This window comes from Chroicocephalus ridibundus, chromosome 8, assembly GCF_963924245.1.
Source record: "Chroicocephalus ridibundus chromosome 8, bChrRid1.1, whole genome shotgun sequence".
Classification (NCBI taxonomy): domain Eukaryota; kingdom Metazoa; phylum Chordata; class Aves; order Charadriiformes; family Laridae; genus Chroicocephalus; species Chroicocephalus ridibundus.
Window position 1 is genome coordinate 10,305,269 of NC_086291.1, and position 25,892 is coordinate 10,331,160.

At 40.2% G+C, this 25,892-nt stretch overlaps 1 protein-coding gene across 14 annotated transcripts; it reads left to right on the forward strand.

Moving 5' to 3' along the window:
- MKNK1 (MAPK interacting serine/threonine kinase 1) lies at positions 1 to 25,892 on the forward strand. 14 transcript variants are annotated; one of them, XM_063343410.1, is made up of 16 exons: positions 1 to 115; positions 1,091 to 1,208; positions 3,985 to 4,171; positions 4,665 to 4,771; positions 8,010 to 8,259; positions 9,144 to 9,241; positions 10,711 to 10,790; positions 12,236 to 12,309; positions 15,647 to 15,751; positions 16,603 to 16,641; positions 19,842 to 19,897; positions 20,419 to 20,514; positions 21,477 to 21,671; positions 22,316 to 22,480; positions 23,090 to 23,133; positions 24,068 to 25,892. In XM_063343410.1, the coding sequence occupies exons 5-16, from the start codon at positions 8,145 to 8,147 to the stop codon at positions 24,294 to 24,296; spliced, it is 1,296 nt and encodes a 431-aa protein (XP_063199480.1). In that variant the 5' UTR covers positions 1 to 115; positions 1,091 to 1,208; positions 3,985 to 4,171; positions 4,665 to 4,771; positions 8,010 to 8,144; the 3' UTR covers positions 24,297 to 25,892. The 14 variants fall into 14 exon arrangements, with proteins under 14 accessions (XP_063199480.1, XP_063199491.1, XP_063199487.1 ...); XM_063343421.1 differs by having other exon boundaries at positions 8,161 to 8,259; XM_063343417.1 differs by having other exon boundaries at positions 3,985 to 4,146.

Genomic DNA, 25,892 nt, shown 5'->3' on the forward strand with positions numbered 1-25,892 from the left:
GCCCACGGGGGCGGTGCTGTGCGCGTGCGCGCTCCCCCCTCGCCACGACCCGCGGGCGGGAGCGCGGGCGGCCCGGCGCCGCCCCCGCCGAGGGACGCCGGCGGCCGCCATGGAGGTGAGGGCGGCGGGGCTGAGGCGCTCCCTCAGGGCTGTGGGGTGGCGGTGGTGAGGGGGGGACGCGGCTCGCCGCTCTCCCCGCCTGGGTCAGCTGAGGGGAGCCCTGAGGGGAGCCCTGAGGGGGGAGCGGTCTGCGCCTGCGAGAACCGCTGCGAGCGCGGGTTCCCTCAGCGGGGCTTGCCTGGGCTCCTCCGGGGCGTGTGGAGGGATAAACGCTTGAAGGCCGGGAGCGGTGGCTGCCCTGTTTTGTGGGGGTGGTGCCGGGGGCTAGGGACAGCTGGAAGGCCGTACTATGCCTCCAGCCCGCCGGCCGGCAGCTTCGGGTGTCGGGGCCCTCTCCGAAGGACGTGGGAGTTGCCCGTTGCTTGGAGCTGGTTATTCCCCGAAGGCTTAAACAGCTGTCTTTCATACATAGTGCGTTCTTTAATAAAGAGTGGTAAGTCAATAAACTCGTACGACAGCTGCTTTCTGTTAAGAATATTGCTGGAGTGGAAGAAGAGTGGGCAAAGGCATATGTTCCTAGATTAGATCACAAGTAATCTTTTAGTTCTTCTTGTATTTTTCTTCTGTCGTGAAACAATGAGACCTCTGAACCCCTGGGAACACTGAAAATCTATCTAGATTTAATCCGTGCTTCACCTCTGCGGTATCTGTTGGCCTGACCAGGGTGACCTTCTGAGGCAGTTCAGAGGGAGGAGCAGCAGACACATGGGCTTCATCAGTATGTGTGATGGCCAAACATTAGTCCATTCCCCTGACACCATTGGCACTTGTTTGTAGTGTCAGATTTGTTTAGTAATAAACCACTCTTTAGATTTTTTTTTCCCCTTTTTTGAGCTTACTGCTTATAACAGTCTCTTTATCTTACAAATGTATGCCCCACAATTAGCTTGACATATATTCTGATGACTTTGAAGAACTGTGGTTTGGACTATGGTTTGGCTTTTTTTTTTTTTTTTTTTTTCCAAAACAGTGCTCCTCTTCCTTCTTTCCATGCGCTGGATGGAAGCAAGGCAAAATACACTTGCAGAGCTGAACCTCTTCCACTGCAGTTTTAGAGGTAATTGGTTTTGATACTGGCAGCCTTCCAGGTAAAGTGGGTTTGGGTGCCTTGGACACTTGAAAGTTTCTTGACATTGAGTGTTGTCCATCGTGATATTATTTCATGGTATGAATGCTGTATCAGTACTCCCTAATGCTTTCGAAAAAGCTATTTACTGCAATGAGGAATTTTCTCTCACCTTCCAGTGTCCTCTTGGTAACAAATGTCAGAACACTGGTACAAACTTTATGTGACATCAAATGTGAAAATGCAATGGAGTTTAATGACTATTAATTTTAGAGTTGAAACTATAGAGGAGGGAAAAAGGAAGAAAAAATCCATCTTGCTTCAGACTTTCAAAACACGTTTAGTCAGATTAACCTTTCCAAACATGGCCGCTTGCTAATATGGGAGTATGTTGTGTAGCTTTTTTTCCAGTGACAAATGTTATTATCTGATCATTTGTGGGGTGTGGAGTAGGAGCAGGAAATGCTTATCTTGTATCTGTTTGAAATGAAATGTTGCCTTCTAAGAAGTTTTTTTCTTTGGTTAGACTTGAAAACTAGCAAGGGAGTTGAGTGGGGTTAGAGGAGCTAATTGGCGATGCAGAGACAGTCTTCTGAGAGTTGTTGATGCTATCAAACATAGAAGAGAGTAAGCAGCTTACTGTTTAGTAAGTGACCCCCAGAACTTACTTGCCTTGTATATCTCCTTAATTTAAAAGTGCTCTAGGGGTTAGAAGCTTTGAGTGGTTGAGTCAAAGTACTACTGCAAGGACTTTTCTTATTTAGAATGCGAGTGATCTGGAGTTTAAAATAATTTTGCAGCTAAGTTCCTACTGCACTGTGATGGAAGCTCTTAAATATGAATTGTCTGCCAGTGGTCAGTAGCATTAAATATCTTGTTTGGCTGTACTACTGTATGTGGAAGGAGGGAAGATAGTTTTTAGTGCGATAACCAGTGTGTATGCCATGCTGTTCCCAACAAGGCTTACTATTCACATTTATTTGTTAGCCCCGTGAAATGCACCGTATTATGTCCGCTCATCCATGTGGCTGCCTCAGAGGCGTGTTGTCTTACAACAAGAAATTAAAAAGATTACTGTGTGTTTTTACGCCACCTTCAGTCTCATTTGTTATCCTTAGTTATTAACTCATAGCAGGGTCAGCACACTTGTCTTGTTTGCCTTTGTCTTTCCAGTGGGGACGATAACAGTTCTTTTGCTGTCATTCTGAGTGATAACTAATGCTTTTAAAGAAATGCATGTGCATCTATATAAATGTAGGCAGACCTCAGCAGAAGATCCCATGTCTACAGCATTTGTGCTAAAATATGCTATTTTCTCCCAACAGGAGAGGGACATGAATGCTGTGTGCTCTCCTCTCCATTAAGGTTCTCCCTGATTCCCCAGTAGTAATCACTGTGAAGTAATAAATCAGGGTGGGAGGAATCTATTTGAAATAACTTTATGTGCTGCCTGGCAAAGTGAGATACACCCATTGCTGGAGGGTTTGACTCAGAATGTCAGAAACCCTGTGCTTAGTTTGCAAGGGAAGTGGCTAGCTCAGAGTACAAAAAGTTAGACTCTGCAACTTTTGTACAAAGAAGATAAGATGACTCTGATCTTCTAAAAGTGTGACAGAAGGGAATCACAGAGAGAAGTATAGAGGTAAAGACAAAGGTTGCTGTAACCTTTTCTACAGAGTGAAGGATTTTAGAAGGATGGTATCAGCTGTTATGCTGTATAGGTGTTACGCAAATGCCTGCGACAAGGCAGAATTGATAATTTTTCTCAGACTTGCTCTTTCATAAAATCAGATCACTTAGGCTTCCTGTGGACTTTGAGGTGTTCATTTTAAAATGTTAATGCTCCTGTATCTTAATGGGAAGATGCTGGAACGTTTTCAAGTTCCTCTTCCTTTGTGGATAATTCAGATGAATGAATTAAATGATACTAAAAGTCTTCTTGTAGGTGGGATGAGAAGGTAACTCTGACAGCTAAGAATTAATTATGGCAAATTACTGTGAAGATGAATGACCTGTAAGAGTACTCAATTAAAATTTTAAATTAATATTCTTAAGGCAATACAGAGAGAATATTAAAATAATCTGCCTCTGGATTTGACACAGGGTTGGCCTAAAGAATTGGACATCCTTCCTCTTCAAATTATGTTTCTCTTTATCTGTAACGTTACAAGCACAATTAATCACTATGTAGTTGCTTTATAAATGTAGCTTTGATTATTCTGAGCTTTCTGCAACTAGCAGGTTTTGGCAGAATTGGCACCTGATGAGTGAGTCCTGTTTCATTATGAGCCAACTCTACAGGAATCAAAGTGTTTCTGGAGACGGAGGGGTCCAAGAATGATGTGAGCAACTGAGTTGGGAGGAAAATGAGACAGAAATTTGTTTCCATTTTGGTTTTTTGTCCAAAACTCTGGATATCTGAAATGTTAAAGTGGTTTAACTTTTTTTTTTGAGTTTTGAGCACACACTTTTACATTTGAAGTCTTGAGAGTCACAGGTATGTCATGCTTGTGGAATCAAGGGACTTACTCATGCCTAACTATTTTATTGAATCTGTCGGTAGCTATTAGAACAAGTAAACAATGGGTTTGAAAATAAGCATGAATCAACGGAGAAGTCGGATGCTGTTCAGAAGGTGCAGACTGGTCTGCCTGTTGTTTTTCAGTTAGTCAAAATACTATTTTTAAATCTCAGTTGGAGAAGCCTCTTCAGAGGTTTTAGTGGGCTTTTATTTGGTCTGACTAAAAAGCCTTTGCTTTTGCAATATCTATGGAACAGTAATATTTTTGTAATTGCAGCTGTTTTGGTACCACCTCAGTGATCTGAAAACATCCTTTGCCAGCACATCAGCTTTGGGTTGCCTTCATCTATTGAATTCCAGGTTGCGGCTATCCTCTGTGAAACCACAGAAGGCTTTATTTGAGGCACCTAGTTCTTCTTTTCTTCAGATGGTGTTATCAGTATGTGTTCTAAGAAGATGTTCAGGTGTGGAAAATGCTTTGTCATGCTCCTGGTCTGTTGGAGTCTGTTTGGCTGCCTTCAAGATAGGCTTTAACTTGATGCTGTTATGGCTGTAGTTGTAGTGCTCCATCTTGGCAGAGTGTTAATCTAAGTTAGAAGTATGATAATTCTTGTTTGTTAAGAGTAATATTCTGTATTTTATATTTAAACTTGTTATTGTTCTCCAATGGTATAACAGCAAGAACTAATGAACACCATAAATCCCTCCATTGTTTTTGCAAGACTGTGATGAAGGGGTCTTCTCTCCAGTTGAAATGACTGTAAATAATGCTGTCTTTTGCGTTCCGTACTTAAGAGTTATAAAGTCTTTAATGCAGGGGTGTGCTCTTGCTGTGCGGTCACATCAAGCCTGGCACAACAGGTTCTTGCAATCTTTTGAGACTCTGGGCACTACCTGAATATATGTAACGATGTTTATGTGATTTCTGAGTGTAAATGTGATTGTGTTCCTTTTCAGCTGCAGAACAACCTGGCTCATGCAAGACCCAGTTTTGAAGCAGGTGGTAGTACCCAGGCTGTCTGCTTAAACTGCTTTCTTCCATTGATTTCAAACGCACAAACCAGGTATGTTCTTTTTAATAGAAAAAAGCATCTGTGCTGTGTTCTCCAAGTTCTTCCTGTACAGGTGTAGGCTTCTTTTCTAAATATACCTTTCCTTCTTTTGGGAAGCAGATTAGAATGAGAGGGGAGGTATGTCTGGATATTGGATTTTGGCATGTTTGCATATGGAATGTTAGGAAACAAGATAAACGGTGATTTAAGGTCTGGATTAAGTGAAACTTGTGGTAATTGTGCCTTTTCTTCACTTGGCATTGTTTGCAAGTCGTCTTTATGATAAGTGCTTTTGTTCATCCTTTTGAAGATAGTTGTAGAGTCCACAATAGCAAAAGGGAAAGGCTGTCACTGTACCCTCCTACACAGGCTCTGAATAATACATATGTTAAATATTGCCTCAGCACTGAGTTACGATGATAATAAAATACAGGACTTCACCAAGACTGAAGCTAGGACAGAAACTTGCACTCTCTTTGCTTGCAGTATGAATTTTGCTTGGTTACCTTATCCGTGAGCAATAATCCTAACCTGACTGGAAGAGAAGTACAGATCTGAGTATGAATTTTTCCCTATTTCTTCAGCTTTTGTTGGACTGCTAGTCAGACAGTAGTCTCTCAGAGAACAGTCTGACTCCCTTATGGTCAAGGGGGATGCAAGAAGTGCTCTTTATCAAAGGCTGGGCTAGTCTGCTCTGAACGCCAGGTAGTGTTCTACTCCCACCTCCCTGCACTCAGCCAGAATAGATTATAAAATGGGTGGACAAGTTGGTTTGGTGGAAGCAGGGGTTCAGTGCTTCAGGCCATGTTAAAATGACAGCAGTTAAACATTCATCTTGCACCTGACGTGTCCGTGGGCCGATTCCCTCCAGAGCAGTTCATCCAGTCTCTGACCTTTCTGTCTGGGAGGGTGAGCTTCGTCAGAGCCCACAGTGTCCTTGTCACCAGAGGTAGTCCTGCAGTATGCAAAACACCTCAGCATTGCTTGGATGGTTTAGGCACACTGTCTTTCAGTGTCATCAGAAACTTTGGCATATGGTCACAGAAACACAAGCATTTCTTTGAAAGCTTGAAAAACCTCTAAAGCATTTGGCTGGGGTAAAGGCATTTTCTTGTCATACCAGCTGTTACTTAAGTACTGGTTCATTATAACAAAGTGAATAATGAGAATGAAGCTGTGATACCTCTAAAAGAAAAGCTGCGTTGACAGAAGTAAACTACACAATGTGAAATAGCAGACCCAGAAGGGTAGTAAGAACCTAATTTAGCAAACATTTCATGCCTGTCATAGCAAATTTGGTCAAGACTATAGGTTGAAAACACCACCTTTTCAGTAATTTGATTTCTGTATACATGACTAGTGAACTTCCTGGTTTCAAGGAAGCAGTCCTCTGTAATTTAGGAATTGAGTCAGACTAAAGGGAATTGAAATAATGTAGTGAGTTATTAAACACCAGAGTAAATATTATACCCAACTGGTAGAGTGCAGGAGATGGCTGTGAAGAAATATGTCAGCTGTTCTAAGATGCAGGATTCATCTACTGTTGTTTTTCTAATTTTTGGCCTGGTACAAGCTCTGAAACCATGTAATTCTTGAAATGGAATAGAACCTGTCTAGATATGACTTGTTGACTTGCAGAAGGCCAGGTCATTAAAACGACTTGTTTGACACCTTCTGGAAATCAAGCACCTCCTTCACACAGATCAGCTCTATCTCTGAGCAGCTTCATATGTGTCATTTTGATCCCAATTCTGAATAACTTGTAATGCAGGCTGAACTAAAATAGGGGAGAGCTGGAACTTGCTGTCAAAGGCTAGCCTTCTCTTAATGTTAAAATTTGAAACTGTATGTGTGTCAGTTTGAGTTAAAAGCAAGCTGTTGCTTCAGAAGTTGGTAAAATGTATGTTTTTATATTTCTTATTGTATTTAAGAACTTGTGTATGTCATCCATTGTGATGATTTCTTAACACTTGTTTAAAATTTGAAAATGAGGAATTACTATTGTCTTGAGGCTTTGAGTGATACATTTTTAAGTGTTTCAGCAAGTTGTTAAAGAGAAAGGGCTTTCAAAATAGCACACCTTAAATTTTCAGACAACGTATGAGTTCTAAGTGACACTCATAATAGCTCTTACTGACAGATATTGAACAAGAAAAATACAATGAAGCAAAGAAAAAGTATTTCATGTATCGGTAGATTGTTGTGTAATATTTTCTGCTTTGGAGCGTCTCCTGTGTTTTAAGAGTACTTTAGAAACAGTGATAGGCAGAAAAACAGCTATTCACAAAGGATCTCTGTTAAAGGAGAATTGACAGAATATTTTTGTCATCCTTGTTTTTAGGGCTTGCTCTTCTTTCATTACCAGCGTCTGCATAATTACGCTATTTCTAGTGATTTAGTTTTTTCTGTAGTACAAGATCTTTAATTGTGAATGTACTTAGAAATCCTCCTCGCTGTAAAATGTCTTAGCAGTGCTTTGCTATTGCCTTAAAGACTTTGAGGCATGATTTTTTAACTGTTAGGGCCAACTTGTCAGGATGTGACTGATGTTGTGCTTGTGTGAGTATAGTGTGGAATCATTTAACCTTTTTGGAGATAGGTCAGCTGTATGAAGCACCCTCTGGCAGAGAAAGTGTATCGCAATGTTTTTATTTAGGCCTAGCATAAGAATATGGAGGAGTTTTTTCTTTTTCTGCCATATTATCTTGCATCAGTGAATTGTTATCTCTGACTAAGCTCTTGTAATATCTGTAGCTAGTAATGCGGGAAAAAATACCTAAATGCCATAAACACTGCTTGTTTTGGAGCATAAGTTATCCACGGATCTGTTGTTTAGAAAGGCACATCATGGTTCTGTGAAAAATGTTTTTACTAGCCTTTTGGCAGCATAAACGGACCTAGATTGCTCCTTTGACCTGTTAACTCCTGTGGTTGCTTTGTTTCACTGGGTTGTTTGAAATTTCCACACACTTTTCTCCTGTTTTGGAAGCTCATGTTCTTAAGATGACTTGGAAAAAAAAAATCTACTTATAAAACAGTAGAATGTCTCAAAGAATAATTCGCTTTGTGAGGGGTGTAAATCCTGCCTTGCATCAGGGTATGTGTTATGTTGTGGGTAGCTCATGGTGGTTTTTGGCAATATTAGTCCCGTGCTTTGCCTTATTGCGCTGTGAGAGGAGGATTCAGTTTTTTACATTTGTCTATCAAACCTCCCCAGAGCTGTTAATTAGCACCCAAATTGTCTTTTTAGGTTTCCTCTGGTATTTGGGGGAGAGATGGCTGACTACGGAGAGACAGCAGCCTGTGATGAAGAGAAGAGGAGAAACAAGAGCATGTTCATTTTCTCCTAAAGTAAAGTAATTGATTGTGTGTTAAAGGCACCTTTATGTTCTGCCACACAGAGATGGTCAGCAGTCAGCCTCTCCCCATAGCAGACAGTGGGAAAAGGAAAAAGAAAAAAAGAACCAGAGCCACAGATCACGTCCCTGGCAAGTTTGAAGGTTGGTGGCAACTTCTAAGCTTTTAATTGTAATAGTCTGTTTTCCCTCTGCTGTTCTCAGTTCTCTTAGCTAAAAATAGCTTTTTGGCAAAGGTTTTAAGTTAACATTTCTGTTTATCACCCATGTTTCAGTCTTCAGTCTCTTTTTCTTCTCTTAATGTTGAAATCTGAATCCTATTCATAATTTAATGGCGTGTTTTGGTTTGGTGGGGGTTTTTTGTTTGTTCTGTTTCCTTGTAAAAACAGTGCTGATGTCAAAATGTTTTGATTGAATAGATGTAAGCACAAATACTGTGAAGCTTTGTAGGTAAAATACAGTTCAGTGTGACGAAGCTGACCAGTATAGAACTTATTAGTGGGTGAGTAGCATTGTAAGGTGCATTGCAAATCAAGATGGCAGCAGTCTTCTAGGTTTAAACCTTGAAGTCTTCTAGGTTTAAGCACTCAAATTTCAATTATACTTAAACCACTGTCTGTGCAAGTAGATTTTTGTATAGTAGGCATTTTCTGATCAAAAAGTGAAATGTTTTCCATCTGAAAAAATTGGTTCTGAGTTTTACATGAGGGCAGGGAAGGTGGATGATGTCCTGGCAATTGCTGAGATATAAAATGTTCCTTGTATGAACAAACTTGTAATTTTGATGCTGGAATAAAGTCTACTTTAAATTTTCCTGGAACTTAAAGGGGGGAAGTGAAAAATGAGGCATAATTACGGCTGGCACATCTACTTTGGTACTGCATAAATCTATTTGCTGTCTTCATTACCAAGGGAATTTTTTTAGTTGCTGTCATATGAGGCATGCTCATCAGATAAATAGCTTGTCTTGATATTATTCACTGAAATGCTTTGGCTAATGTGTCCTTTCTGTTGGATTTCTTTGGCAGACTTGTACAAGCTGACTGCTGAGCTGCTTGGTGAGGGAGCATATGCCAAAGTTCAGGGTGCCGTCAGCCTCCAAACTGGGAAAGAATATGCAGTAAAAGTAAGTATAGAATACAAGCAGCATCTCTTCTGTCTGTAACATGTCTTCTCCCTCCTAGTATCTCAGCGAAACCTGTAATAAAGCGGGCAATAGCAAAAGCTTTTAGAAAACTTTCGGTGCTTGAAATGAGCCTGCTTTATAATGGTTGAGATATCTGTCATCTTAAGTATTATGCATCTGGAGTGAACTGGTGTATTGGCAGCAGATAGAATTCACAAACAGTAAATGACTGTGTGATGGTTAAATCTCAGGGCAGGCTCTTGTCTTACGGCCCGATTTTGTTGTAGTCCTACCGGTTTTTATCTCGTCTTATGAAAGAAGAGGCTGAGTCATGATCTATCATGGTGTACCAAATATACAAGCTTTTGAGAATGCTGTTCAGAGTTCAGAAACCATCAGTTACTGCCATTAGTTCATGTAAAGCTGTCTCTTTTTTTTTTTTTTTTCGTAGAGGTGAATCTTCTGTAATACCATTATATTGAGTGTTAGGGCCCATTTACAGATTTGTGGTTGTCTGGAGTCCCCCATTTAATTACAAACACAAATAATAGTAATAGGAAAGCTTTATGCTTGAATCTTTTGCAAAAACCATAGGCATAAAATTTTAAGCCCCCTTAAAAATCTAGTCCTATAGATGCTGTAATTGTGTGTGTACTTTTTGGAATTGTTGAAGCTGAAAGCCTGGAATAAACAAACCGCTACATTATGAAGATGAAATTTAGGCGTCATCAGATACCAAGTTCCATGTAGAAGTGATGAATGGTTGCCCATTGTACTGGAGAACTCTGGCTGTAAAAATGAGAAACAGATACTGGATATAGATGGAGGTAGTAGTTGCGGTAATGTCATGAGCTTTCAGTTCACGTAGCAATCATTCAGTGTCTGTGGAAAGTCCCTGTCCTCTTACAGTCTGAAGAGTGTGTGAAGGAAGGTAACTTCTGGTGGCAGTACAAAAGGGCTCTGAGATTGAATGTATGTTTTCTTTAATGTGTTAGGTCCTATTATTGGGTCTCCATGAAATTCGCACTATGAACCAAACTCTCATTTTGTGGTGAATTTAGTACTTTTTACTTGAATGCCTATAATGACAAATCTCTGCTTTTTGGCTGTTCAGCGTGTGATATGACTCAAATCTATTTTTGTTAGCACTCAAAAGGATATCCTTTTCTGCATATTGCAGAGTTAAAATGATGCAAGAAGCAGCTTGTGGTAACTGGTCAGTGACTGTGTAACATGTGGATTTAGTTCCTTTCTTCTCTTCCTGTCCTCATTTCTTTTGTCCTTTGAATGCCTTCCAGAGCTCTGCTGACTGTAAATAAATGACAAAACAAACAAACAAACAAAAGTGGAGTGTTTCTCTCTGGTGGGCATGCCTGAGATTCAAGCTTTAGATCAGTGGTCTAATTCCAGAGCCAAATGCACAGCTCTTGCAGTAATTTTTCAAATATGAGCTCTAACTCTTTCCACAGATCATTGAAAAAAATGCTGGGCATAGTCGGAGTCGGGTTTTTCGTGAAATAGAAACGCTGTACCAGTGTCAGGGTAACAAGTAAGTATGGAATCTTATGTGTATGTGTTTGTTTATTTATAGTATCTTGAATATTTTTCTCAAGTTTTTAAGCCTCTTATGTGTGACTGTGTTAGGAGCTTTGCAGTAGTCTCCTTAAAACCAGTAGAAATTTTGACTTGACCTATTCAAAATAAGAATTTCCCCTTCTTTTAGCTGTGAAATTTAGGGAAATATTTACAAATTAAAAATCCCATAACTGAATTAGCAACCAGATCAGTGTAGCCTGAATGTGCTTTAGTGATGCATGGATTTTGTCCAAATGAGGAATTAACATTTTAACACTCTCGCCTGTGATTTCACCATCAGCAAAAGCTGACCTGATACCAGCTGCTGTTGAACAGAGCAGTCTTGCCATTCCTTTCCTTCATGTGGATTTGTCCTCCTCTTTGTGTCAGCCTTCCTGCTTTTGCGCTGGAACTCTTAGATCAACCAAAAGCTAATTTAGTTTTCATTTGGATGTGTGCTGACTTCACATAGCCACAGGATGAAGCAACTTTAAAGCCGCTACTCATGTTTGAAAAGGAAGGAAGTGCTCCGCAGACAGTGGCAGCACGCTCTGTGATGAGTTTAAGCCAATTCTGAAACTACTCCTTTAGATATCTGTTAATCTGGAATGTATACAACAGCTGTTAGCTATACTACAGTTGTGCAACTTATATCAAGCCTTTTTTACAAATTTCTAGTACAAGACTTAAAGATAATTTAAAAACAAACTTGTTTCCCAAACTCATGCGCTTAAGTTGTGCTATGGAGGAGCAGATTATATCTTTGTTCTGTGTGTGGTTAAGAGCATGCAGTCATCCAGTACATAACTGATGAAAAACTCAAGCTCTCATGATCACATGCAGGATGTGAATTTTATGTGCACTAGAAATATAGAAAAATCTGAACTTGTGCATTTGATGTTCTCAAGGCATCATGGGGTGTTTATGCTGCAAAGACTGTACACTAGAAGTGAGTTAGCCTAAAAATGGTAACTAAGGCGCTGGATTTATTGTCATGGTGACAGATGCCTGTCTCCTTCGAGCCCTGTGTGTTCTGCCTTGTGATTTCCAGAAAGAAAGAATGCCAATTTAACTTTTTTTTGTTGTTGTTCTTGCCTTCAGCACAAATGCAATGTTCTAAATTATTAAATGCAACCTATTACCAGTTATCTTCCTGTCAGTTGAGCAGTAGCAGAACTCTTCCACGATCCTGTCTGATTTTGGTGTTTGGCCTGTTTCCCCTGCTTAAATTTCAGTGTGAGATGGAAATGTGGTTTTAATGCCATAGGCAACCAAAGCAGCTTGTTTAATTAGAACTTTTGTTTCTGGTTTCTTCTGGCACTTCTTAATTGTCTGTGCTGAAGCTCTTCATAGCTCTGTGTATACTCTGTGTCTGTTTTTTCTATTTCACTTTTTTCTTTTTTTTTCTTTTTTTTAAAGGAACATTTTGGAGTTAATAGAATTTTTTGAAGATGACACAAGATACTACCTTGTCTTTGAGAAGCTGCGAGGAGGTACTGTGCAGTAGCTGTGCCTTTCTTCATTGAATCATTTTGGTCCTGTTTGTTTCAGTGTTTTAAAGTAGAAAATGAAGAGCTTGTTTTTTTAAATGCTTGAAAATTTTAAGACAAAGAAGTAAATACTGTACAAAGCTTGAAGTATGGTTATTCTTGGATATTGATGGGTTTGGTCGTACATTTGCAATCCTTTTCTTGTAGTTAAGGGATGGAAATGTCAGCTCTATTAAAACGGAAGCTTTGTAATATAGTTAGTAGGTCACAGTACCTTCAGGCAAGAAGAGACACACAGTATGTCAGGTGTTATTCATGATCTTAGTACAGCATCTATGTACTCTGGTAGCATTTTCCTTTGATGGAGGATTGACTTTTTTCCTGACATTCACGATGTACTGTTGAGAAAAACATCTTGCTTCTCCCAGGTTGCTGTAATTGTGAAGCAGTCTGCTTGTGGCTGTGTGAGGGCCATTCAAGTGAGCCTGTGTGGTCACTGGTCTCCAGCATTTAACACTCACCTGGGGAATGAGAAGGCTACATGAAGCACTTGGTGGACCTTCTCATGTTTGCCCGCATTGAGCTTAATTACAGTATCCATTAATTGTATGGCTGTGCAAAACCAGGAGTTAAAAGTATGTCCCACCCTTCAAAGAAAAACCAGGTTTCTGAAGGAGTATGCTTCTGTCCATAGAACATCATCTGTTGTCACTGGTCAAGAAAGTTTTCAGTAGCAAACCACATGTGCAAGAAATGCAAATTCTTTCAGTATAGATGCAGAACTTTTTAAAAAGAGGACGACGTGTTGGTTGTGTCTTTTGTTTTTTTTTTTTGTCTTGAGCGAAAGCTTTTGTTTACCTTCCCTTAAAATTACTGCATCATTTCATTCTGATTTCCTTTAACACTGTTCCTGTTAATGCACAGACTACTTTGACAGATTAGCTATAATAGGGCTCAATTGGGATGAATCTGCATTTGTCTATTTTCCCATCTCCACATTCTTCCATTAGTTAACCCTCCTCTTTGGCTGTGAGACTATGGTTGTCAGTCTACCTGCACAGCTGCTGAGAGGCTGAGGCTAGGTTTTTCCTTGAAGAATTTCAGCATTTTTAGTGGGTTTGAAGGAAGAAATAATGGGAATTAGGGGTCAGACCAGCTTCTGATGTAAGCAGTACTTTAGTAACTCCAGTCTGAGACTGATGTTACTTACAATGCTGGGTCTTCCCATTTTCTGCTTTGCCTTCCTGTAGCTGTGGTAACTGAAGGAGCTCTGCTCCCATTTAGCTGTGTTCAGTTCACCATGATATGCAGAAGATGTTTAATATCATTGCCTGACAGCATTTTGTAATTGAAAGCATTAAAATCCAGTTTATTATACTGAACTTGCGTGATTTAAGAGTCCTTTCCTCCTTTTTTTATTTCTCCACCTCCCCGCCCCCCGAAATGCATTTTGGGAGGTGCTATTTGATCCCTTCTCCCTGATGAATACTGAAGAGATGCAGGCAACTGTGGCAGGAATGTCCTGCTAGTCTCTCTGTTTGTGGGATTCCTCTACGTGGGCTGAATATAAAGCCTGTAGAGTATGTTTTTGTTGATATTGATATAATTCCTATCTGGGAGAGTTTGGAACATCAGCTCTGTTCGGAAGGGTAATCTGAAATAAACGTGCTGAGTGAAATGAGCACCCCAAGTGGCTCTGTATTGTTTCTGCAAAGTCTGGGGTCTTTTCCATAGGGATGGAAACATTCAAGAACTCTTATTACTTTCTAAAGCTTTAAAGAACAGCTGTACCAGGGAAACCCCTTGAACTCTGTGCCTTTAAGAAATCTGTGGCAAACTAGAGAGTTGTTTTCAGCAAGGGAAACCTTCTGTATTTGAAATCTGATTACCTGTTCCAAGGTGGCCTTCCTTCAGATTGTGAAAACAATCGACAAACTCATGTCTGGTGAATTTCAGTTGCCAGCAATTGATTTGTATTTTAATGATCTGAAGATGAGAGATATGCCTTTGACACAGCATATCTGGAGTCTCTTATCATATCAAAGCATACCCAAAGAGTCTTTTGTCCACCTTTCTTCTTTTTGACTGACTTTCCTGTTTCCTTTCTGAATCCTCCTTGTGGAGGAGTAGCAGCAGCATTGATGGTATAACAATAAGAGCTACTGCAGTAGAGAATGGGAGGTTTCTTTCTACATCTAGAACTGAAGAATAAAAATGAAATCACCTGAGGTATAAAATGTTTACTGTATTGGGGGCTAATAACCAATGGCAGTTACTTCTCAAATTTCTCTGCCTGATTGCTTTTGTAAATATACGTCTCTGAGTAAGAAAATGAAAGACAGTACTAAGGCTATTTGGTGGGCTTGGATCGCTGTGAACTACATTTCATTATTTTTTTTAAAGACGCTTTTAATCTTTTGAGAAGATTGATGGAATTCACTTAAAGAAGATAAGGAATTAGACTTTCCTTTATCCTTTGTTAAAGGGATGCTGGTGGAGCTCTGCCTGTAAGCTACCAGTCTTTCAGTATGTTCATATTTGGGAGGTCTTTTGTCAGATTTCATGTCCCTTGGCAAATGTATGAGCCTTACTTTGATGTCAGTGGGAATTTTAATGTGTATTTAAAGGTAGAATTTTTTTTTTATTTTGCTGGTGTTGAGGCAAAAATGCATATGCTTGACTTTCAGTGCAGGGTTTCAATTGTCATATTACACAAAATGAGGAAGAGTTGGTTCAAGCATGGCCACCTGTGACCTGGGGAAATGTGGTTTTTGTTGAAGTGCCATGTACATTCTTAGCTGATGTTTGAGTTTTACTAGTACTATTAGCAAGTCTTTACTGTTCACAGTGTGGAAAACAGACCAGTCCTGCTGGGGCAGCGAAAAGTGATTGCCTCTCATGCTGTGCTTAAACTGGGCTGCGGTGTTTGAAAATTATGTTCTAGCATGCTTAAGTGTTGAAGCTGCTCAGTTGTACCTTTTTCTTAGTCAGTCCTCTGTTAAGTCCACAGAAGTTGCCTGCTGTGAAATGCTGTTATAAAATATGAGAAATGAGGTTATAGATTCATGATACTTGGTACTAGTTCAAAATTATTTTCTAAGGCTATTTTCATATAAAAACATGGGATTGTGACACTTCTGTTTCTGCCATGTAAACATATTAGGACAGAGTGGTAGTTGCAAATAGCTTCTCTAAGCTACTTCTGGCCCTCTTTACACTGAGTTCTCCCTTTATGGCAGACTAGTTGTGGCTATTGTTTTATCCTTGTATTGACAAAGCCGTTTCTCAGCCCAGGCTGCATTCATACTAAGGCTTTCCCTTTCACCTGTTACTCTGACAGGTTCAATCCTAGCCCATATACAAAAGCGGAAGCACTTCAACGAACGAGAAGCTAGCAAAGTGGTGAGAGATATTGCCTCTGCTCTGGACTTTCTTCATACAAAAGGTAAGAGAAGAAGGCTGTCACCATCTTTACTAGTTGCTACTGTATACTTACACTATGGAGCACATTTTATCTGTAAGTAGTCAGCCTTTCCTAGCATTTCTATTTACAGCAATGCCAGATGACTTACGCTGTTTTCCTCTATAATCTTATTTTCATAATGTGGTAGTTTAAGTAATCAGCTGTGTTAAGATGGTACAGCCTTTTGAAGAAGAAAAGTTAAATCGGCATCCAGGGAGAATTAACGTTAGGGTTGAATCTCTTTGGTTGTTCTTGTTGCCTAAGGCACCATGTAAAGGTTATTCAAAAGGGAGCTAATATTCTTTTTAATTTTCTCCTCTTTCGGGTCTGCAGAGATGCTCTTCTGCATTTATCCAGAATTTCTGCTGGTTACAAGACCTTTTTGTTTGTAGTAGCTTTTGATCTCCACATTTAGGCCCCCACTGTTGGGTTGAGAGACCTAAAAGTGAACCATAGTCCTTGTTTGAAAGTGTCCTTATTTCAGTACATGTGTGCTCAGATTTAAAGGCAGCTCTGTTTGTAGAGAGTTCTTTTATGTTAAAATGTTTTCCTGCTGCTTTTTCTACTTGGGAGTGCTTTTCTTTCATTTTGAAATACCTGTGTGTATTATGGTCATCTGAGAGTACGTGTTCGTGTTGAATATGATACGAAAGATTTTAAAGCTGTGTCATGATTATGTGGTCTTGCATAGATTAAACAGCTTCAGTTAATGCTTGCTTTCATTTGATTACAGTGACTACCTCTGAATAGAATGGCATGTAATCGGAGGCTGTGTTTATTGGTTATTTGTTCTGATAAACTTTTCTCTCCATTTGTTTTGCCGTTATGATTAGCCAGGTTTTACAGATGCTCAGCAGATCTACATTTGCTGTGTAAGTTGTTTATTACTGTCCCAAGTTCAATAAATGTTTAATTACTTTAAGTCACAGGATGGTTTGTGTGCTTGAGTTGGAATCACAACATTGCTACCTCAACAGGTTGAACCCATTTAAAGAGAGAAGTGTAGCAATGCATAAGGAATGAAGTCAGTGCTAAACTTCAGGAATATGGATCTTGTCACATGTTGTGACTATGTGTTGTGCGAAAAGGGGCAAAGTGGTTTTGGCAGAAAATAACCCGCCTTGCTTTCTAACACTCCTCACCGAGGTGGGAGGCTAGGTGCGGCTAGGTTTAAGTTCTGAGTGATGCCCAATTCACCACTGTCAGTCCAGTTGCGTTTAATATGTATTAAACTATTACGATTTGGATGCACTAATAGTGGACTGCACCTTCAGTCTAGTCATACTCATGAACTAGCATGGCCACTCTTGAGTCTTTGGTCGTGTTCAGTGAGAAACTGAAATGACTAGCTACTTAAATAGTGCAGTTTATTTTAACAACAGATACATAGGTTCTTATGATTGCCGGTGATAAATACACTGTCTGCAAAGCACGTGCAAATAAAGATATTGTTAAATATACAAAGTGCCCAACAAAGTTATAAACAATACAGCCTGGCTATAAATGTAGGAGAAAGATTCTCTAGAGAGGTTTCTAAGTTCCCCGAGGAAACACTTGGTAAGTCTTACCCAAAGGCATCCCTATGGGGGGGAAGAAAGCCTCAGCCCATTGACTGGTCCCGGAAGTCAGTGATGGAGTTCTCCTCGACTTGTTCGCGATGGTGTCTTCCCTGATATCCCCTCTCTCTCGGGCTATTTTTATACTATTTTTTATCTTCAGAGTGGAGTTTGAGTGACTTTAGTCATAAATACTTCTATTATGAGTGGTCGCACCTTGGAGGTGGGTAGCCTCCGGGATGGAGGTGTGTTTTAGTACATTATGATGAGCAAAGTTTGCACAAAGGACAGCATTTCATCAAAATTTGACGAAATGTTGGCTCAGGGTAGCAAGTAGGCAGCTTATCGGTTCCATAGTACCATCTCGTTCCCATATCTGCTATTTGTCACAAGGCAAGGCCACGGAATGATAACATTTCGTTCCATTCCTCGTGTAACTTCGCAAGCAACCTTGTACAGGGAACCGCAAATGTTGCATCCTTCGCATGCCAGCTCCGGCTGTTTTCTGCCTCCGAAGCCTCTTGATTTTATACTTTTCCTTAATGTGTGAACAATGCTGTACTTTTGTATTCTTGGCCAAGTTAGTAATTATTCCACACTATGTTATCAGGAGTTAATTTGAATGTGGAAACAAACTTAGTTTGACTTAAGATTCTTGGTGATCTTCATAGCCTGTTTATGCGATAACTCTAAACCTGCAGAGATTTTGAAGACTTTGAGATATGGGGCAAATAAAGAACAGGAAATTTAGGCTGAACACGTGGAGAAATACGTATTTGATGTATTCGGGCTATAGTAGGTTGCTTAACAGCTGAACACTGTTCAAGGAAGTTTAACATCGACTCAGCTAATACCTTTCTGTAGTTCTCTCTCAGCTTTTAGTTTTAATTCCCCTTTCCCCAAACAAGATGGGAGTGATTCATTAAAATGGCTTTAGAGCAGCAATTCACTTTCTTGTTGTTTGCTGTGAATTGATACAGTGGGGACCTGGCTTGCGGAATCAGCTACAACACCATCCCCTTTCATTTTATTGTTCTCTTTATGATTCTTCCGTGTGATGTTAAAATAATTAGTAAGTAGCATACAGAACATTAAAGTAAACAGGAAATGAAAGCAGTTTTATTGCACAGCTTAACAGTGAAGTGCTATAGCTAGATGCTCTAAAAAAATTTGAATGAGGACAACTAATTTTTTTGCCAGGAGTAGTTTAAAACTCAGCTGGATCATAATACTGCCTTACACCCACTTGGGATATGTGTGCTTTATTGCTAATAATCCACTGGAGGAGTGTTTAAAGGCAGTTGTTTTCTTTTCTCAGCGCTGTGTGCAACTGCAAAATAAAACGTTATATAATCAGACATTTGAATTCAAACTGTAATCCAAAAAAGTGCTGTTGGGTTTCACGTTGCAAGCCAAGCCAACTGTTGGGAGGTTTGTTAGCCTTGCTGTAAATGTCAGCATGGGCCATCTTCATTTGTCATGTTTTCTATCTTCCATGCATAAGCAATGTGAACTTGCATCATTATGAAAGCTCCGATTCCTTTAGACAGGTGCTATGCTAGGCTATTAATGTTATGTTTTAAGTCATGTCTTGTGGAGTGTGCTGAAGAAAAGACATTAGAAACTCCCTTACCTAGAATTTGGTGGCATTTTTTTTTTCCTGATACTCTGAAGTAGTATCAGAAGTGCTTGGAGTGTAATTTTTTTAAGCAAAGCTAAAGTGCAATCAAATTGCAGCCAACCTGCTCATTTTGGTTCTCATTTTCTGCCTTCCCATTAAGTTTGATCATATTAAATGGAGAGCTTCCAGAAATTGTATGTTTAGGCGTTTGAAAAACTGCTTTGACAGCACAGAAGCACCTTTGCGTGTAAATTCTACAGGTAGATAACTTTGTGTTTCACTGTTGGGTTTGCCTGTTCCGATAGCAGTTGAATGAATGTAGAAGCCCTTTGGTTGTTCTCCTTAGGCCTTTTCTTCTACATCTCCAACCATACCCTTTAATTTTTATTTTACTTCAGGAGTAAGTATGTACCTCACTGTTAAAGGGATGGTATTTTCTGGGGAGAGTGTCTCAAGTATTGTTTGGGCTGGTGGGAGTTCAGCAAACCAGCAATTGATCCCCTCCGGAAAGAAGAATCTTACTGTAGAAGGCACAAAAATCTTTTGACTAAACTGTTTACACAAGTAAACTTTCCTACAGGTCAGTCATTTTAATAAGCTGGTTTTAATTAACATAATTAATTTGGGCTAAGCCAAAACGTTCCAGTGTCAGCAGGTTCTTATTTGCTTGACTGACTGTCTTGTATGTTTAAGGATGATAAAGGCATAGCAGGATGCAACAGTGACTTTTAACAAATACACTTTGAAATCAGTTATTTGCAGTATCATTAAGCGGGGGGAGTGTGTACCAAACTCAGTCCTACAATATATTCCAGGCCACCTTCTAATAAAGAGAGGTAATGAGAAATAAAACAGGAGAGCATCTTCTCTAATAAACGTTTGTACTCTTACTTAGGTATTGCTCACAGGGACCTGAAGCCTGAAAACATCCTGTGCGAATCTCCAGACAAGGTGCTACTGTGGTCTCTTAACCTTCTGAAATGTATTTTTTAACTTGGTTTCCAAAGACATCCCTCATGTTGAATTCATTAGTAATCTTCAACGAAATTTACTAGAACTGAAGCCCAAAAGAGACTGAATTCTTCTATGAGCTGTAAAAATGTGTGCATCTGGCTGGGAGATAAAAAGCCAGCTGTTCTTAGAGAGGGCATGGCAATTACAACTTAGCATCTCATCTGTTCTGAGGCAGTACCCAGATGGACAAGCAACATTTACAGGCTGGTGGGTCATCTTACGGATAGTTCCCAAACTGCCCCAATGTGTACTGGCACTTGCCTAGCCAAATAAAAACTTAATGTAATAGGGCCAGATGCTGGGGATGCAGGAGTAATTGGAACGGAGGAGGCAAATGCCAGGACTGGAATATACCTGTAAGAGACTTTGTCCTGGGGTTTTCCATGTGGCACTGTATTCATGCAGATTGCATTAGCCCTAGCCTTATGGACCTCTTACTGGTTTGTCCTTGTTTTTAGGTATCACCAGTAAAAATATGTGACTTTGATCTCGGTAGTGGGGTGAAGCTGAACAGTGCATGTACTCCAATAACTACTCCCGAATTAACAACACCGGTAAGAAACCTACTGTGGCTTTATGCTTTTTCTCTTCTACCATAGAACAATTTTTCTTGTCTTCAGTGGAGAACTGCCAAAGGGCTTACTGCAACTACACCCAGTGGTGGATAATTCATTTAAAATGGGTGTATGTGTGGTAAATACCGTCTTGGTTTCCCAGGCATAGAACAAATACACAAAAGCACAGGAGCTCATTGTGTTAATTCTCTTGTTGGTCAGAAAGTAACACCTCGATCCTGTTTGTCTTTTACCCCATCAAATGAAGAAACTTTTTGTGGAGGTGTTTTGTGTGCTTATGGACTAAGTTTGAACCTTAGCTTTGTGTTCATTTCCCCATATTTGGGTTCTGTAGCTAAGACCCATGAGCTAAGTGCAGTGCAAGCTCTGTAATCAGTGTGTGTCTTTATGATATGCATTAGTTTGAAAAACTACTGTGTTAAGCTTTTTGCATTACTGTGAAAGAAAAATGTGACCGTTTTGTGAGAGTCTATTATAGAAATCGCCTCCCGTGACATACTTGTTTACTTTCTGAAAAGCCTGATAACTAATTGATAAGATTTAAAAACCTGAAATACGTAAATTAATGTTTTGACCCTCTATAAAGGATCATAGATTCACATGGAACAGCTTATGATTCTGCTAAAGAACATTATGAACTCTTTTGCCTTCTATTAAGTCTCTGTAGTGCTTATAACTGAAACATGTTAATTTTTTCCTGTGCAGTATGCTTACAAAATGTTTCAAAGCTCTTGGCAATTCCGTTTAACCTTTGAGGGATGCAGCAGTGTGATTTGGCTTAACAAAATGAGACCTGCAGTGAAAGCCAGCAGTAAACTTCAGTAGTTCCTGATGCCTAATACTGCTTTTAGACCAAGCTGGCTACAATAAAGAGAATGATAAACCTGGGTCTTGTTTTGATTTGACCTTCCCTTTGAAACTTGCTTTTCTTGGTTTCCTAGTGTGGTTCTGCAGAATACATGGCACCTGAAGTGGTTGAAGTCTTCACAGAGGAGGCCACGTTTTATGATAAGCGGTGTGATCTTTGGAGCCTGGGAGTGATTCTGTACATCATGCTCAGTGGTTACCCCCCTTTTGTGGGCAACTGTGGCACGGACTGTGGCTGGGACAGAGGAGAAGTCTGCAGAGTTTGCCAGGTGAATGCTCATGGTCTGGGCATATGTGCAAGAGTGTAGTTTGCCCCATGAGCGTAAGACTTGCCATAATGCCAGCCCTGAAGAGCTGTGTCTGTAACCCAGACAGTTATCTGGGAGGATAAGCTGTCACTGAGAAGTGAGGATGTTAATATAAAAGTTGAGTGATGCTATCTCTTTCTAAAATAAGGTTTGCAACTGCCTCTTTCTCCTGATGTGAGATCTCAGAGCTTCTCTTTGTCCTCTTCCCCCACCGCACAATCCTCCTGTATTCTGTAATTCTTGATCTAGTTTGTGGTGTTCACCACAATTCCTCAGGTGGAAGATGAGCTCCAGGAGAGTCTCCACGCAGGGCCTGAATTTATTCTTTCTAAAAGCTGAGTACATTGGGCGCACTGTTACGGGGCGGGGCGGGGGGGTGGGGAAGGTGTTTTCAGCACACAATTTATTATGTGCATCTTAGGATGTGCTGAATCACTCTGTAGAGGTGCCTGTCACTCTCCATGGACTCCATAAGGAGACTGGATGGTTTCAGTTGTCACCCACCCCATTAGGTGGATAAAATTGAGTGAGAGGAATCCCACCTGAGAAATCTTCTGGTAGCACTCTAGTTGCTATTTAAATTAAATAAATTTTTCCTTTACTAGAACAAACTTTTTGAGAGCATTCAGGAAGGCAAGTATGAATTTCCTGACAAGGACTGGTCGCATATATCCTCTGAGGCCAAAGATCTCATCTCAAAGTTGCTGGTTCGTGATGCCAAAGAACGACTTAGTGCTGCTCAAGTTTTGCAACATTCGTGGGTTCAAGGAGTATGTATCTGTCTTTCTATTTTTTAAAAGGGTTATTCTTCCACCATCACAAACAAGCTGTTCCCTATCTCTGAATATTTGATAGTCACTGTGTGTTTTAGTGCTCTTATCTTGATTAATTAAACGATAAACAGTGGCTTTATTCTTTCTAGAGCTCTATGTGGGAAATATTTGTATGAATCTGTCAAGCTTTAAGTTTGTTTGTTTGTTTTTTTTAATTATTGCTTTATGTATTTTAAATGGCTTTCTCGTGAATACCAAGCACTGCAGTACAACAATTACTGTGTTACTCTTTAATATGGTAATACAGAATGCTGGTAGATACAGATTTAAAATAACAGCAGTATCCTGTTTTGCTTTAGTTTCCCAGTGCAGGAAAGAAGGGAATAGACCCTCCAGAGAGCTTCTAAAGCTTTAGTCTTATACGTGCAAACTGTGGCATCTTCTTGTGAAGGGAGAAGGATTTTGAAACGTGATTTGTAAACCCACAGTGAATGGATATGCAGTATCCATTAGTTATAAAGATTTGTGGGAGTTGCCTGTTTTTTATCACTCTGTCTTGGGGAAGCTGCTACTATGTAACTAACTTTTCTTAACTGCTTCTTCTAGCAGGCTCCTGAAAGAGGATTACCTACCCCTCAAGTTCTTCAAAGGTAGTATTTTTTTTAAACGTCTGTAAACTTGGCCAAGAATTATTACTGAAAGAATGGGGAGAGATAGGGTGTGACAAATCACGGGGTAAGATCTCTGTTTGAGAGTGTAACTTCATAAATGTGCAGCACTAATTTTGTTAAGAACGTCAGAAATATGAAAGCTCTGATTTTTTCTTTATGATCTAATCTTGCTTGTTTGTGGGAAAGGCATTGGAGAGGGTTCCTGCCGTGCACTGCTAATCTTAGACAGGAAATAATGATGGTTTTGGCAGTCTGCTGCCCAGGAGGGGGAAAAAAGACATAAATGCATGTGTTATCCAAAGAGACTACATTCTGATGGGTGAATAATCATCATATACACAGACTCGAATCTGACTTCCATTGTAGTTGCTGGTAATCACAGTATCAATTTAACTGTGAGCAGGGCAAGCCTCATCTAAAGTGATTTGATGGCAGGTTCTATATGCCAGAGAGCCTGAGTCACACATCTCTGTTTCTATTTCCATATCTACCACTGGCGATTCCAGGTGGTTCTTTCCATCAGAAGTGCGTTTCCTTAAGCCAGAAGTGCAAATATAGTGGGATTGCAATTTTTTGACGAAAGACAAGAGTATTGCCCCATATGCCCATCCTTTTTAACGTGGAGAAATTAAGCATGGCATCTCAAGTGTTTTCCTGGGTTTACATGAGGAGCCCTTGGCAGAATGAGGACTAGAACTGCAGCTGTTTCCAAAATCCCAGAGGTTTTTTGTTACGTATTGCTGGTCCTCACAATGAGGAGAGGTGCAAATATTAACCTGTCATTTTCCCTGCTGTGTCAATATTTTGACAGGAGAAATAAAACTGTCTGGAAATAGATATTCTGCTGTGAGGGTAACCAGGTGAAGTGACTCTTTGCATGTGTTGTAACCGCTTTCTCCTTTTCCCTTGAAAGGAACAGTAGCACAAAAGACCTGACGCTTTTTGCTGCTGAGGCTATAGCCCTTAACCGCCAGTTGTCTCAGCACGAGAATGAACTCAGCGCAGAGCAGGAGAACGTTGCCCATGCTGTTTGCTCCATGAAGCTTTCTCCTCCGTCCAAGTCCCGCCTTGCCAAGCGCAGAGCGATGACGCATGCCACCAAAAACAGTGACTTTCAGCCAGTTCCTCATAAAGCCTTTTAAACTTCTTTCCTGCTATGGATTGGCAAGATCAGCCTGTGTTCTTATTTGGATTTTCAGCGCTGATAAAAGCTTCTCTGCTTCTGACTCTTTGATTAGAAGCTTGCCCTTGTGATGCGACTTGTAACTTTAAGGGGACAGCTTTTTATGGGAATGTTTTTTGCCTGTCAGATTTTGTGCATTAAGATAATTTAACTGATCTTTTTAAACTAGAGAAGATGGGTTTGCTGCTGTATTATCTGAGGTGATAAATCACTAAGCTTTCCTTATTTTCTTCTTGCTTTAAAATGTGAACTTGCAAACATCAGGGAAAAAAAACCCACTTTCTTGCTTTGCCTGGCAGAGCATCAGCTCTCTCCCTACCTATGGCTGCTCTCCTTGATCTGGCAAGGTGATGCTGCTAGTGTCAGTGGCGGGGACTGTGTTCAGCCAGCAATGCCCTTTTCTCTTTCTGTGGACTCAGGAAACGAAGACGATGTCTGGGTGGATCTCTGTCTCCATTGCCTTCGTTGGGCCTAAATTGTATGAGGATGATACTTTAGAGGTGCAAGAATTGCTCAGGCTTGTGGAGATGAAGAGGACTGAGTTGTTTTTTTTATTCTGTTGATAGTTTGTGTGTCAGCACGTGGGATGAAAGCTGGGGGTGTGTTATTTCGTTATCTAACATCTTTTTGTTCTTAACTAAAATGTACTCCGTATCTTTTTTTTTTTGGGTGTGTGTCCAGTGTGGCAGTTAAAATTTTAAGTCTGATAACAACAGTATAACAGACTATTTAGGTAACAGTTTATCCTTAGTATCTGTTTGGGTTTTTTTTGTTATATATTAATGCTTTCCTCAGTTATACCTTCTTTTCTGCAAACTCATATTTCTCCAAGCCCTTTTGTATGTGCTGCCTGGAGCTATTAATGTGAGTGGACAGGCTTCGGTGAATTTTGATGTGTGAATAATTTAGGATTATCAAATGCAGAGGTACATCTGTGCAAAAACGGTGCTGCAGCTGTTGCATTCTGCCTCCTGCAGTGATCTCAGGCTGAGTGTCTAGATTTTTTGCTTCCAGTTTTAGTACTGTGGTGCACCAGGGGTCAGGAGTAATTTGGAAGGGTGCTGGCTGAAAAGCTGAAGATTCTGAGTGACCAAGGTTGAGGTGTCCGTGGAAAAGGACACGGATGTCGAGCACTTTTCTCAGAAGTAAGCTGTGAAAATTGGGCCGTGAAGATGCCCGACCTGATGCACCTTAAACTTGTCAGCCATTTCTGAAACCCTTTGCCAGGGCATTGTGTGCAGGGTGGGGAGGGGGAGGAGGAGGCCCCCAAGTGCCACCACAAAACCCTCCCAAGCAGAAGGAATAACACAGCAGATCCAGCAAGTGCTTGGGAATTGAAAGGTCAAAGCTGAATGTCTTTGCATGGCCTATTCAGAGCGGTTTTACATGATCTTTTAGCAGTGTGCATACAGCTATTTTTATACAACGTGCTGTATTTTGTGACTAATATTAAAGTTGTTATTTAAAAGTTTTTATACATTGTGCCAGTGGACAGATTATGAAATGTATTTTGCTTTGTTTTTATTAAAATGTTTTAAGTTATGGATTTAACACA